General features: G+C 45.8%; 1 protein-coding gene across 1 annotated transcript in view; it reads left to right on the top strand.

The window, feature by feature from the left end:
• TALDO1 (transaldolase 1) overlaps window positions 1-15,889 on the top strand; it is a 142,055-nt gene that overhangs the window by 107,129 nt on the left and 19,037 nt on the right. Inside the window, exon 6 of the mRNA XM_069624037.1 lies at window positions 3,483-3,680. Coding sequence (XP_069480138.1) covers window positions 3,483-3,680 — 198 coding nt within the window. The remainder of the gene's footprint in view (window positions 1-3,482; window positions 3,681-15,889) is intronic.

The raw sequence follows: 15,889 nt of genomic DNA, 5'->3' as shown, positions 1-15,889 counted from the left end.
CTCACCTGGCTGCCACAACCCTCTTATCGTTCTTTTCAACGCAAGTACAAGGTAGTCTTGCCACATTCCAAATTGGGGGCCGGGGTTGGCCGGGAAGGACATGACTGGTACCTCAAGTCCTCTATCCTCTTAACAGTTAACTGAATCCATTGGTGGTAATTTCCAGTGTAAAGTGTACGTTTACAATTATGCTAACGAGCAGCACATTTGCATAGTGCCATCACATGAGACTGATCCAGTCATAATTGTTGAATGTTGCAAGTAAAGGGATTGGGTGGAATGTTGTAAAGCTGGACCCCTACAAATACCAAGATACTTAGTACACCACCTAAAACCTGCCTGTTGTCTGGCGGCCCATTGTGGTTCAGTGCCCACCAGTTGAAATTGGCAGTCTACATTTAAGCTTGTTCATCGGGTAGCTGGATTGCCCATTATTGCTTGCAATAATTGGTTGAGCCAGAATGCCCCGTCACATCTACAGTGAAGAACACTGCTCCCATGCAGTTTCACCAGCATAGCTTTAGCCCATCTGCTGTGCTACACTGACTCCCAATCGAAACAAGAATTCAGGAAACTGTATGGCACATCACGCGTATCAACGAGGGCCCCAGGTTAATAGACTGGTTTAGATTTTTCCACATCCCTCTTGGGGTTGTTAAACTATTTAGCATAAAGGCGAGAGTCGCTCTTGCCGAAAGATGGGCCAAACTCTGTTAGCAATGGCGAGTCTGGCTCACTCAAGGGAGGGGAGAAGGTTGGTGGATAGCCGCAGTTGGCCCCAGTAGAGGACAACCTATACATCTACTTGGGTTAGGTATACCAGTAAAACCGTGCATGTATACCACTAAAAGGGCCTTAAATTGGACCATTCTTACATTAGAATATTAAGGGCAGGCCTTTCAAATTCTTCAAAATCCCATTAGACCTGGGTGAGTTCCTTAGTGTACATGCTAAACCTAAGACCAGTGCACTGACCCTATGGTGATGGGTGACCACATATTTACTAGTGCTTTCTGAAATAATTTACCATAAGCACACTTCATATATGTTGCAATGCTGCCAGCCATGCAGATGAACCTTTATTTGACATTTACTGCAAACAAACATCCCTATACTTGCCAGCCATGTAGCATACCATGCAAATTACTCCCTTCATAAAATACCCTTGCCAATGTGAGTGGATTAGATTTTGCAAGCCTTCTAAGGGATGGGGCGAACAGATTATTTAAAACGGCAAATACATACACAAGCTTGAATCTCCATACCAGTGTAGGCATTGTAACAGTTGTTTCCCCAACAGCTTTGGATACATTATAGAACACTTATACCTAAATGTAAAAACATTTCTACATCTGCTTTGCACAATGGAGATGAAAGGTTGCCCGATTAAAAAAAACTTGCCTAGTTTGCCATCCAAAAAAATTTAGATCGGGTTACTTGTGTTAATCGGTTAACTCAATTCTCCTATATAAGAACAGTGGCAAGTTGTGTGATGTCCAATGATATTTATGTACACATTGATCACAAATGATTCCTCAAGTACTCTTCTGGCAGCCAACAGCAGGGAGTGTGTGTAGAGTGAAGAATGCTACTGGTTTTCAGTAGTTTGGTAGGAGTTCAACTGTTATTATGGTAGGAGTTCAACTGTTATTATTGTAACTGGGACAAAACCCATAGGCACGCGCGGTCCTGAGTGAAAGCAGGCAGGTACTAGTACCATTTTACAACCCCCCTCTGCCCCCCCCACTCCACAGCTGCAGCCACAAAGCAACCAACAGGAGATTCCAGGAGAAGTTTCTGCTCCAGGCTTTGAGACTCTGTAATGCAGAGAAGGATTGCATCAAAGAATGATTCAGACCAATAAAAGACCATGGCAAATCTTAGTAGTGGGTGTGAAACATCCAACTCTTCCTGGAACCAGGGGAGCGTTGAAGACTATTAAGTAACCCACCTAGAGGAAAAACTGTGCCAGTCCCTGAGGATTCGGCTTGTAAACAGCAGGAAAAGCAGTGAAGTATAGGGCTGTGGACGCAGATTGGATACCCAGGGACGTTAACTTTGGACCAGATATGGCCCAGACATGTACAAAAATCTGTTCAGGTGTGTGACTAAGAAGGCACCAGGTAGACCTGGCCAGGGGTATCCAGGAACACAGGGCAGACTGCCAACAATGAGTGGTCCCATGTAATCGAAACAAAAGATTGTGGTGAACCTGGATGGGCCAAGTCTTGCAACCCGGCCCCTCTAAGGCCAGGGGAAATTCCCTACCGCTATATGCTTGGTCCAGGAGGATTTTAGTGGGGTAACACGACTACCTTAAACTCTCAATATGAGGCAATGAAACTCAATAGTCGAGACAGGCCAGCCACTCCGGACCGAGGACAAGAGTGCCAGTTAAGCACTTCCTGCATCCCCCAAGAAGAAATCGGGATGAGGACAAAGGAACAAGGGTCCAGCTATTCTGGCCAACCAGGTCCTTGAATGCAGCACCCCATCTTCTGTCCATTCTTCAGCAATTTAGATGAGAATGGGAGGAATGCATAGGGTCTCCACTAAAAATGTACTCTGCTTCTAGTTGAAGCCAACACTCCAATTGTACTGCAGGCCGACCCAAAGTTTTAGCTTCTGCCCAATCCTGTACGTCCCAAACGCCACCAACACTCTAGGCTAACCACGCAGGATGTGTATTGAGCAACCCAGTTTCCAGCACTCTAGAGGGTGCTGTTCACAGGCCAGGTTGGCACAACAATCATAGGTTTGCCTAGTGGTCCACACAAAGGGATGGCCCAAAACATTGGCTGGCTACATGCATTTGTACCACAATATTTACCACTCCTTTTTAGACTTGGCTACTAATCCACTATGAAGGATTACACCTCTAAAGCCGAAGCATTAGGAATTTGACTCCAGCCAGTTGTCTTTAATTGGTACTGGCATATTAAGATCATCCATCCAGAAATCTCCTTTTTTAGGTTGTATTGTCTGTCAAACATCTCCACCTGCAGCATTGTTCTGCAGTGCCTTCATCCTTTTCCTATAGCGCCTTGCCTAATCTGCCAGTCGTCAATTTGTTTTTTCTCCCCCAAACCTGCATACGCAGCACTTTGATCTATAAAAACCTAAGATTGCTTTCTTGTTTTAGCCCGTCTACATCGTTTTGTGTCATTTTGTTTTGCACTGTTAATGTACATTTTTCCAGGCCTGAAGCAAAGGAATGTTGTGAATTGACAAAATGGGAAAGAAATGTGGGGTAGTTGGTCCAGTAATTAGTTTCATGTGTGCTCCTTATTTGCATATTGCATATTGGTTTGAAAGCACTATGCTTCATGAAATTGAACTCCTTAGTACAAGTGATGTGCAAATTCCGTAGTTGCATTTAACTATATGTAGTCTCCAGGTGGACAACTAAGTACCATGCACTTCTCTGAATGGGCTACAGAATGAAGTATTGGGGCTATTAATGCTTGTTTATGTATTTACAGGGGTTTTAAGTGTGAGTGCAATCTACAATTACTACAAAAAGTTTGGCTACAAAACCATTGTGATGGGAGCGTCCTTCCGGAATATTGGACAGATTAAAGCACTAGCTGGGTGTGATTACCTTACGATCTCCCCCAAACTTCTGGCAGAACTCAGCAAAGACAACAGTGAGGTCCCTCTGATGCTCACATCTGAACTGGGTAAGATTTTCTTGCAGTTTGACCACTACATTCAAGAAATTCTAGCAGGTGGTGTGATTTTGCGGACTGTGCCATTCCAAAATGTACAAAGTACATGTGACTGCATTTGATGAATTTAAAGAAATGTTTGCGATGGACAACTGCAAGTTTTTTTTTTTTTTTTTATATATAAAGGGCTATGAAGCGAATACTATTCCTGGATCGAATCACAAACCACTCCCCATCCTTGTAGTACCAAAGTTGACTACCTTATGTGTGTGGGAGTTGGTGAGCCATACTTGTAGAGTGACTGATGGGTGTTCTAATTTGAGTGTCTGGTTTCATTAAAAAAAACTGCCTTTTGTCTTGACTTTTTTTTTTTTTTATATGCACATTTTACCTAGGGTATTTTTTACATAGTTTTTCTTTTGACCTTTTTAAATACTTGGTTCTTACTCTGGTACCAGCCTCTCAAACGAAACCCTCATTTAAAAAAAACATTGCTCACTGACCATATCCGGTCCAAATTAACCTTGTGCAAGTTATGGTATTTCCAGGCATATGCTTTAGGTAAGAGTATATGGGAATCATGTAGTCTTGGGGGAGGATGTCAACATTGCAGGTTGATCTGACTGAGCAGAAACCAGATGTAGCAAGGGGTGGTGGTAGAGGGACCAAAACAGACCATACTTTCTGCAAGGGGAAGGGACTCTGTTTACATGGATTTTCAAAATAACCTTCAACCTTGGGGGCAGAGCAGCAAGTCCCTGGATGGCTGCAGTGTGGTAGCTAAAGAGATTTGTTCAGTACACATGTTGGCCCAGTGAGACTTAAGACGCGTCCTCTAGCAGGGGTTGAGGCTGGTTGCACTTCACTTGTGTGCAATTGTAAGCCTACAGGATTCACACTGCAAGTCGCTCAGTACTGAGTCTTTGTGAATTAATCAGATTCCCATAAGAATGAGGAAAAAGATGAGTAAAGTGGAAGGCTTTACTGACCTCCAAGTCTGGACTGGACTAAACAAAGCAAAGTGTCAGATTCAATGGGAGAAGGACATTTTGTACTCCCTTTTCTGTCGGCAAGGGAGTAGGTACGTTTACATGGCGTGCAAATGGCTTCCAGCTGGGAAATAGGCATGCTAGATGATGCAGAACTTTGATCACACACCATGTGCTACATTGTTCACTTCCACTGGCACCAGACTGTTACATGTTTCTGCACTATTTACACTAGTGTTTTCAAACTATAGCCACATCAGATCTTGCTGAAGGCTGCAGATTTGTGGCAGCCACTCCAGTCTCACTTCAGTTTCCAAAAGTTTAACCTGAGCAAAAATGGTTTCCCAACCTACTACTTTGTGTTGCCTGCTAACTTCATGGCCATACTGGTTGTGAATTTTAAGCTGGGGCCAACGTTTCCTCCACTGTATAGCATGAAACTTTACAAGTAAATGGTGTTTACTATAGCACCCAGTGAGCTGAATTGCTTTTTGGTATATGGGCATTCAGCTTGTGGAAGGTGACTGTTTTGGACAAGGTCTTCTGGGGCCATTGTGAGAAATCACTGATTTCCCCCAAACAGGGAGACTTCCCACTCCCTGCTCCCCCCCCCACCCCCCAAAGAGGCTAGGGAGGTGAGCCCCCTCTGCAATACCCTCCCTCGGGGTCGAGGCAAGTGGGACCTCAAATAGCAGATGTCCCATTTTGGGGACAAGAACTCCCATTCCTGTGAGGAACTCCATTCCTGTGAGGAACTCCCCAAGTCAAATATCAGCTGCATATATGGGACTGTTCAACGAGGAATGGTGTGGCAACTGCATGTTTGGCTGAAGGTAATGTTAAAGCAAACGCACGTGGAAAAAGAAAGGGAAATGTATCTAACCAGTTGGAGCAGAAGGAGGGAAGGAAGTCCTATGCGCAGGGGAAGACTCCTGACCTCATCACACCTGGATTAGTCGGCGTCGAGGCAGATTGTGGATCCTGTGACCTTTCTAAAGTACGTGAAATTCCTCTCCACAGCGAGAACTGCTGCATAGTGGCATACCAGCGTCTGCGCTCTGCTGTCCCTCGACTCTGCTCCTCCAGCAGCCCGGACCACCAAAACGAGTCCAAAGAAGTTCCTCATCGGGTGAGGCAGCCAAGCAGATGCCTGCAATGTGCACCACCAGCTAACCCCTGCCTCCTCCAGTTTCCTCAGTTTCCAGACTCTTCTCCCTCATGCTCTCCTCAGGCCACCGCAGCATATCCGGACCAGCGGCCGCTCTGTTACGTACCCTTCCCCTCAGGTCCCACAGGCGTGGGCACCACACCTGCTGGATGCAGCTTCCCCCTGGCAGGCAGAGCTCCCAATCCAGCAGGCACCACCACCTCAGTTCACCACGATTGCTGTTCTTCCAGGGGTCCTTGGGGCCTCAACTATCTCTGATTATCAGAGGATCAGCAGTTAATGTTGCTTAGCTTGTCGGCCCGAGGGCCTACTTCAGAGGGCCCAGATGGAGGAGTGAAATAAACGTCCTCGCACATTGGTGGCCACCTTGGAATCCAGCAATAACTCTTCGGGCAGTTAATCTAGCTGGAAAGGAAAATGTGGCCGACGCTCTGAGCAGGCAGAGCACGATCTTCCACGAGTGGGAACTGGCTCAGCCCTTCTGGAGATCTTTGCCCTTTGGGGAACACCTTGTGAATCTGTTCAGGACCAGGGTCAACCGGAAGTGCAAGCTGTTATGCTGCAAGGAATTTCCTCAAGGGGACTAATTTGTGGTGGATTGGGATGGTCTACTTTGTGTTCCCACCAGTCCCGTCATTCCTCACGTAATCCGAAGGTTGAGGAAGTGGAGGAAAACCGTGATTCTCATTACCGGGCCAGAGGACGTACTACCTGGACCTTCCCGGACCTTCCCGAAATGGCCATCTGCCCTCCAGTTAGTCTTACCCAAAGAGAGGACCTACTCTCGCAAGAGTGAGGTCGCATTCTTCACCCAGAGATCACCACTTTTGATCTTCACGCCTGGTGTCTGAAAGGGTGAGATGGATTTGGGACCTCCTGGAAGACGTGATCGAGGTGTTGCTTTCGGCTAGTAGACCAGCAACTAAATCCTTGTACCGCTGCTGTTGGAACATGTTTTTCTGCTGGTGCAGGGAGAAGAAACTTGATTCCTTCACACAACTTCCCCAATGTTCTATATTTCTTGCTCCACCTGATCCATTCTGGATTGTAAGTGACCATGGTGAAGGCCACTCGGCAGCACTGTCAATTTGCAAGAGATCTCCAGGTGAGGCATTTTACTAAGTGCCATTTGTGGTATGATTTTTCTTACGGGCCTAACAAATTTGTTTCCACCCACCCCCTTAATCGTGCCAAAATGGGATTTGAATCTAGTATTAAAATGCCTTATAGGAGCTCTTTCAAGACCTTGCATTGGTGTCCTTTGAGAATGCACACTATGAAAACCGCCTTTTTAGTAGCGATCGCGTCTGCCTGAAGGGTGAGCTGCAAGCCCTGTCTTCTCAGCCACCTTTCACATCCTTTTTCAAGGGCAAGATAGTTATGAGAGTTCGATCATCCTTTCTTCCGAGATTGTATCAGAATTTCACCTTGGACCGCATATTGTGTTGCCAACTTTTTATCCTCCTCACCCATCAAAGAGGAGGAGAGACTACATCATCTAGAAAGCTACTACATTACAAAGGCTGCAAATGTCTGTCGGGATAACCAACGTTTCATTGGTTATGCTGGGCAAAGATTAGGCTTGGCAGTCAAACAATCTCTAGATTATGTGTAACAGAAGGCTAATCCCTGGCAGACACAGATTCACACAAGTTTTAGGGTGCATTCCTCAGCTCTGGAAAGATGTGGGCCAGTGTAGAGCGGCAACATGGTCATCCCATCATACTTTCTGTAAGTGTTACTGTGTAGACTCTTTAACGGAGTGGAGGTCAAATGTGGCTGCCATAAAAACATTCTTGGCACCCACCCCCTGACATAAACTGCTTTGGGTGTCCATCAAAGATGAGGAATACATGGAGGACACACTCCCTTTTGAAGAACAAGATACTTACCCGTGTTAACCTTCTTTCAAAGATGTTGCTGCCACATATCCCTTATCGCCCTTCCATCATCCCCTCCTGCTTGCCTAGAATTTCTGTCTTGCACCTTCATTTCACGCAACGTCAAGATTGTTTCCTCCTATGACACAGCATGCAAATTAAAGGAAGAAAAACGAACTGTTAACTGCCAGCGCGTGTGCTTCATATACCAGCATCAGCATCACAAGGGATGCTACAGAGGCCGTGGAAGACCAGATTCGAGGCTGCATAACGCTTCACCCTATGATGGAAAAAATAGATGCAAACTGCAAGCATACTTGCATATATCAAAGGTGAGGAATACGTGGGAGGAACATCCAGTCGAAAATACATTACCACAGGTAGGTAACTTGTTCTTCAGTATGCTTTGTTTGGGTTCTTTCTTTGGTACAGTGTGGAATTTACATTGCTAAAATTACATTGCAGTGGTAAGAGTACAAGTCTGAGGGATATAGGGGTCTGTGGGGGTAAGAGTGGCAACATCATTAAAGGTCTGTGTGCATGGAGAATGCCTTGTGTATGGGAGACTGCAACCTTGTTACATTGGAAACGTTTCTGTTGCAGTGGAATCCGATTTTTGGTTGATCCCTTTCTCCTGGCTCAATTGCGCTGTTCTACTGGTGGCTCTACCTTGCTTGGCAAACACTGCCTGAATGTCTCGCTATAACCTGCCCAACGCGCGTCAGTGTGAGTGTGTGGAGAGTGCATTGCGAGGCAGAGCACAGATTTGGTATTGCACCTGTAGGCTGGCTTCAAGGCTTTCTGCAATAGCTCTAGTCCATTGGCACTGTGTGGCACAGCGAGTAAAGCTCTATTGCTATTTGACTGACATATTGTTAAAACTGGAATTGACAGCCTAATCCTATTTCGTTGGTTGTGTTAATATAGTACACTTGCTAACATAGTTGCTTCTGGACACGGCTTGTATAATCCAGGTCAGGAGCAAGTGGTGTAAACATCTTAGGAAAGGTGGGCAAGAAGACCTATAACCTGAGGAATCGGAATAGGCAACCTGTGGCCTTGACCAACAAAATTGCTGGTTCAAAAGACATACTAGCTGTATGTGATGAGCTGTAGCATAGGTGCCCTAACCTAAAAAGGGCAATATGACGCATTTTTTTTTTTAAAGGGGCGCCAGATGCCATTGAAGAATTGCATCCAGTGCCCAATTGCCTGGGATCCATAGCTAGTACAGCGGCCTGTACTTCAGCTGAACTGGACAATAACAATTCACTCCTTTTAACCTTTGTTGTTCATTACAAACGGATGTTTTCCACATGAAAGTCCTTCACGCAGAAAGGGCTGAACCTGTTCATGTAATTGACAAAGCAGTAACAACGGTTGCTGACCATATCCGATTGGTGAATGTGAGCTTGTCCTGCACACCTTGTTTGACCGGTTTGGTTGAACTTGATGTCCACTACCAAGTCCACCTGTCAAATACCAGCTAAGTATCCCAGGGTTCAATGGGGCTGACAGTATAGTGGTGCAAGTATTGCACTAGATGCCCATAATGTTGCCACTAGCTTTGCTTTAAAAATCTTACTGAAGCTTTGTCATAACTATTGTACTGTTAAAAAAAATACTGTAGAATATTACAAATGACAATGCTTGCAACACGAGAGTTGGGGCCTTAAACTGGGTGCTGTTTGTAATAGTTTAATATATCCTTGCTTCCAGATTCCTTGACTGCTCAAGGCCCGGACATTTTCTAGTCAACAAATGTTGATAATCTTGAGGGCAGTGAAGACGCAGATGATTGGCCACTAATATATAAAGCAAAAACCACTAGTCGGTTGTAGTGAGTTTCTGATAATGCCAATCGAATTGAAGCCTCTAACAATTTAAATGGTAGGAGACAGATTTGTAAGAAATCAAGAAAAAAGCGGCCTAGTGAGGGAAGATGGTGTCTCATAAAATGAAGCTCAACACATTGGCTCTTGGTCGAAAATAAGGGGAGAAAGCCAATAAGCACCAGTAAACAACCGAAGATGCCATATCCTCTAATGTAGATGTGAGCTGTATGAAACCTCCCTCGCCTGACGCTTCCTTATGATTATTTAATAATGGTACAAATACAAATGCCATGCCGCCAATTCTAAATTGTCCAATTGTGGCTCCTACTGTACAGGCTTTGAGGATCTTACCATCTACTACATTTACTATCTCTTGCCTGTTTGTAGGTGCAAAGTCACCAATTAATTATGGTTACCTACTACTTTTTGTTGGTCATCTACCAGCTCAGCTCTACGATCAGTTGGTGGTAGTGCCTTCATTATGTGCACCAAATGAAAGGATGCTCTCTTCCTCAGAGTCCATTGTAGCTCATGTGAGGTAGCATCCTTCATCAGAGCAAATTTAGAATCCTCTCCTAAAAAGGGTACTGATAAGTTGCAAGGTATGAGCATGTTGCCTAGAAAATCCAAAGACCCTACATGCTCTCAAGAGTTGGTAGCCAGACAGGTTCTGGGGCCTTAAATGTCTTCTAATAATTTACTGGCAAAATCTGAGTGGTTATACTCCTTCTTGCCGCCCATGGTCACGCCCTTATACGGTATCATAATAAAATTGTGAAATACAAGGGGACATTTCTCGATTTAGACAAGATGGCTCCTCTGAACTGCTTACATCTGCAAATGTTTTACTTCAGGGTTTGTGGTGAAGCCTTGTTGATAGTTTTGTTATATGAAGAAAGCGAACAAGGGAGAGAAGGGACGGCCATTTGGTTGTTTAGTGACCCTAGTCTCCAACAAGTTCAATTCCAGTGAAATAAAGGCAAATTACGAAAACCCAAATGGTCTGATGTTAGAGCTTGCAGTATCTACATGTTGTAAGCTAATTATTAATATATGATTCCCCCGGTTGGGGGCTGTAAGGCCACTGTGAATATTACACATTCTGTGATGCAACGCGTTCAATACCAGCCCTGAACTAGGAAGTTGACTTTTCTATGTGGTGATTTGAACACTAGTTGTCTGCCTCCGCCTTTGATGAATGGCTTGTCACTGAATGGTGTAGTGCCCGTTTCAGTATCTGTAAAGAGAGAACACCGTCTGTGTGGACTGTTTTCGATGGAGCTATATAGTGAATGGTGTAGTGCGGCTACCCCAACATGACATAATGGCTCCAGGTCATCTACTATACTGTTTGGAAGTGAAAAAGCCTTAGTCTAGACTGGACCAAAATGGCAGACCTCCTCCCGTCTCTGTTCCGCCCCCCCCCCCCGCCCCAACTAGTCACGCCATCCCCTTACTAAGCTCTAAAGAGGCGTCTGCCCGCTACCTTGCTGTTTCCGTCTCCCACCAGTGGTCAACCGCGGGTTGAGAAATTAATCCGCCCATTAACATCTGACCCCCTCTAGATATGGGGTCATGTTACACCGGAGTCCTTGGTGGTTACTACCACTTGGAAGAGGGCGGGGGTGCCACTGTCATCGGCGGAAGCCCCTCCGGACAGGGACTGTATAAAGGTTTATGCCCTGGGCAAATGGGTCACCGCCTCTGCAGCCTACTCCACAAGGATCGCAAATAACACCTCTCCTGGCAAGTTAGTGTTGTCCAATGGGGAGTAGTTCAGGATGGTCTTCAAGATCTTCCAGAGCCCGCCCGATCACGCCTGCTGGCTGTTGTGGCTGAAGGGAGACCAGTAACACAACATGCTGGACTCAACTGAGACCGATGGACGCACCCTAGCCCAAGGGACCTTACTTAAAACATGCCTGGTTGAAAAACTCTGGCTTTAAACCCAGAACTCGAGCCTCTCTTATCAACAAGCCTGTCGTGCCTACCCCCGGGGAACCGGACCAGGTCCAGCAACCCCAGAAGCAGGCATCAAGTTATTTTGAGCAAGCCCAAAAACCCCTGCTAGGGGCTGTTTGGGTGCGGTCCTGGCGCCATAGGCGCCAGGCTCATAGAATAGAAACTACCTGATGCAGACAATCCTGCAGAGCTCCAAGCCAAATGAGGCTTGGAAGGGACTATTTATTTTTTTACTTGGGTGGGGCTGGGGAGGAATACTTAACCTGGGACTACTTTGGAGGCTATTTAAACCATGCCCGAAGAGCAGCACACGCTTCGCGTTATTCTGCATCCAGCAACGTAACGCTCACCGTGTCTGCAAGCCTGCATCCAGTCTTCTGCCACGCCCACCCCGAGTCTGCAGCTCCTAGAAAAAGGGAGGAACAGAAGAAGAGGAGGTTAGAATAAGAGCAAAACCTTAGATCCTTATCTAAATTCCGGATCCACCACGCCTTCGAGCTGGAAGAAAAGCATTTTACGCGCGCCGCCTTGCCTGCTGCAGCGCCGCGCTGAACTCACCGGCCTTCGCAGCATCCTCACGATCCACTGCATCCTTCTGCACGTTCCCACCGCACTCTGGCACCTAAGGGGAACACAAGAACAGCAAAGGTGAGCCAAGGGAATAAACGGAGGCAATAGTAACTACCCCCATAGACTTACCTGATTACCTCCGGGGGTACTATTCCTCTTCACGGGTCAGCGCAGTCTCCATTGCATCCTCGCCGTACCCTGGCCCCTAAGGGGAACAAACGGACAACAAGGTGAGACGAAGGGACAAACGAGGGGAACTCTTCTCACCACAATGGACTTACTGCCGGAGGCATTATTCCCCGAACTTATATTTTCTCGCCACACCTGAATAAGGGAGCAAGCCACAGGTTACATTCTGGCCTTATTTTATTGAACTGTGTAGGATAAGCCAAATCCTTACCTGAACTACTTCAGCTACCATGAGGAACTCTTCGCTGGGGTCAAGCTGCAAACGGCAAGGAATCGGACAAGAGTGAAAGTCAGACATGTGAACTCTTACGAACTACATACTTTTCGGAGTCAATATTGTTCTGGAACTTGCCAATTCCTTCGAGCCGGTGAAGCAACTGGTTATCAACGCGCCCCTACGCTCAATGCAGGATGGAGAGCTTATCTTTTCAAACCATCAGGTGAGACTATAAAAGGGGACATCAAAGGTGATCTGTGGGTTGAACAGCAGGGGTGGGGGGGGATTTACGCTCAACCCCACGGGTGGTTAATTCCCTTTCTCCATTTACAGAAGAATATTCCTACGGGCCAAGCAAACTAAGCTAGGTGGGCTAGTCCAGTCCGTCATCGCGGCCCTACGCGTCACATTGGTGGAGACCGCAGCTGTCCAGTTCAGATGGCCGCTGTTGGAGCCAGGTGAGCGTAACAAAGCCAGTGGAGGACTCCAACCCTTTTGGGAAGGTGGTTGATGACGCCCTAGGGACAGCAAAGAAAGAACACGAAACACTAAAGTCGCTTAGCCAGATCACACTTAAACCCTTCCACCAGCGTGGCGGCTCTAACTCGGGCTGGTCCTTTCTTGGCAAAATCTTTCCCCATCTCCCCAAGGACAATATGGCTCTGGGAATACCCTTAGGTCCTCTGGCCAAGGCTCACCTGGTAGCCTCCAATACCAACAGAGGCCCTCGTAGGGGAAAGGGTAGAGTCAGGAACTGTACTCCTAGAAGCTCCCTGGCCTCCACCTCAGTGATTCGCTGGTTCGTGTCCCCTCCAACGCTCCCCGGGTCAGAGGTCATCATTCATCCACACCTGGGAGGGAATCACTTCCAACCAGTCGGTACTAAAGACTGTTGCCCACGGGTACTGTCTCTAGTTTCTACGTCCACCTCTATACCACCCACCGAGAAGCAGGTGCCTGTCGCCAGAACACCTGCGTATCCTGCTGGAAGAAGTTCAGGCCCTGCTGGAAAAGGGTGCCATAGAAGTCGTCCCCCTTTTCCAGGTAAACAAGGGTATTTATTCAGTGTACATCCTTGTACCCAAAAAACGATCTCACCATGCGCCCTGTTGTAGACCTGAACCCGGGTAACAAGTATGTCAAACCTCAAAAGTTCAGGATGACAACACTGCAGGAGGTAATCTCACTACTGCAGCAGGGGATTGCAGGGCCACCACGGGTATTCACAAAGGTACTGGTGGTAGTAGCTGCTCACCTGCACAGGGAGTCCATCCCAGTGTATCCTTAACTTGACGACTGGCTCATAACGGGGGAGTCGTATGGAACATGCCAAATACCCAGAAGACAGTAGATATCCTCTTCAACCTAGGATTCTGTATCAATGAGAAAAAAAATCCAGTCTAGACCCCAATCGTGTCAAAACGTTTCTGGGGGCTCTAATCTGGACAAAAGATGGCCTCTTTCTCTCCAACGAAGGGTCAAAACATGCAGATCCCTCCCTATGTAGCCAGTCACCAAGTGACTGTAAGCAAAGCCATGTGACTGTTGGGGATGATGGCTTCCTGAGTCTACCTAGTTCCTCGCGCTCCTCTGCGCATGCGCCCCATGCAAGAGTGCCTCTCGAGCCAATAGTGTCAGGCCAGCGGGACGTTCCAGGGTGTTGTCTTGGCAGCACTTGTTCATACTCTACAGTGGTGGTCAAGGGAAAACATTCTGCAGGGGAAAACCTTCACCACCCCCTGCAGTAGAAGCCACTCTCACCAGACTACTCTGACAGGGTGGTGGGGGGGGGGGGCCCCACCTCCTTCAACAGACGGTGTGTGGTCCCCAGTGGTAGCATCCACTCACATCAACTTGTTGAGACTGCTAGCAGTGTTGAAGGCCTTAGACACCCCTCCAGGGGAAAACAGTTCTAGTCCTCATGGACAGTACTATGGCCATGTATTACTTAAACAAGGAGGCACTCCGTTCTCTAGGGCTGTCCAAACTGTCCCAGAGCATATGGAAGTGGGCTCTCAAACACATGTTCCTCCTTTCACAACATTGGCAGATTTTGTTTAGGTACTTCAGCCTTTTTTGGCTTCTAATCCTTTCAAGGGCCCTTCTATTGAGCCAATAATGTTTTTCGTGCTCGGATCTGCACTCCAAGTGACTCTTTTGTGGCTGAAACAATATCTAAATATTTTTCTTCATACGTTGTCACTTGTAATTTGTGCGACTCCTGCACCAGATAAGATATGGTAGACACTTAGTTTATTAATTCATGAGTGGTTTTATTCATGTGTGGTTTTATTCATGTATTTGTTTCACATATTCCAGTCATATGATTTTACATGAAAACACTTTTAATCTCCCAACACGTGTTTCACCCCAGCTTTTAGCCGTGGTTCTTTAGGAGAGATTTCTGCACAAAAATAACAATAGTTTAGAGTTTATCTTTAAAAAATATTAAATATCGAGCTCAACCCTACATTGGTTTATTAAAAAAATCACCATTCACACATTATTTATGCATTCTCATGAGCTTTTGTATCATCTCTATGTAAGAAAGACTGAAGAAGAGGATTGTTATGTTAAATTAAATATTCAGGTTGACTCACCCTTTTGTGATCACTTTTTGAAAATTACTTGTAGTTTTTAGTTTCAAAATTCAAAAGTGGATTTCCTTTGCACCAAAATTAATGCATCTGAAAAGAATTTCAGAAGGACCGGTTATTTCTCTAGTATCCTAGCTCGTTATTAGTGCAATTACCATTTCTTAGCTGTTTTCTAAGTAGAAAATGAAGGTTTTGGCTCCCTTCTACAACGTAGCCAAGTTTTAGTGCCATAGAAGTTAAAAATAAAGTTAAGTGAAATAAGCATTACCTTAGTCTTCTTGACATCTTCCAGGTCCGATTGCCTGGAGCATCCTCGCCTGGATCCGCGATGGTTTAAACTGATTTGGTTCCGTTTATATAGTTTAGTTTGGTGCGTGATGACGTCATTGCGTGCCGCGATGGTGTTGAAACGCTCCAAACGTGCCGCAGCCATCTTGGTAGAAGTTTTATTGACCGTGAGGCTTACTTTGCTGATACTTTCATTTTATTGGGTCTATTTTATGGTGCTATTGTCAAGACGCTCCAAACACATGCTGCGGCCATCTCGGTGGACATTTTACTTACCGCAAAGCTTTTTTTCAATAACGGTTTCATTTTTTGAAGTTTATTTTATGTACTGTTGTGCCTAATTTGGAGGTATGAGAGTTTTGACTTTTAAAGCTGGTAATATTATATACTGAAAGATAGTTTTGTAAGAAAAATGATACTCTAATTTGTTTGTGTCCTGGTTCAAATAATATATGGATGGAAAAGAGGATACATATAAACATTCAGATGATGCAAAACATTAAAGCAAGAGTTAAATTCAAGATTT

The sequence above is a fragment of the Ambystoma mexicanum genome, chromosome 11 (genome assembly GCF_040938575.1).
Source record: "Ambystoma mexicanum isolate Mex_15411 chromosome 11, UKY_AmexF1_1, whole genome shotgun sequence".
Taxonomy (NCBI): domain Eukaryota; kingdom Metazoa; phylum Chordata; class Amphibia; order Caudata; family Ambystomatidae; genus Ambystoma; species Ambystoma mexicanum.
This window is presented reverse-complemented; position numbering and strand designations above follow the sequence as displayed.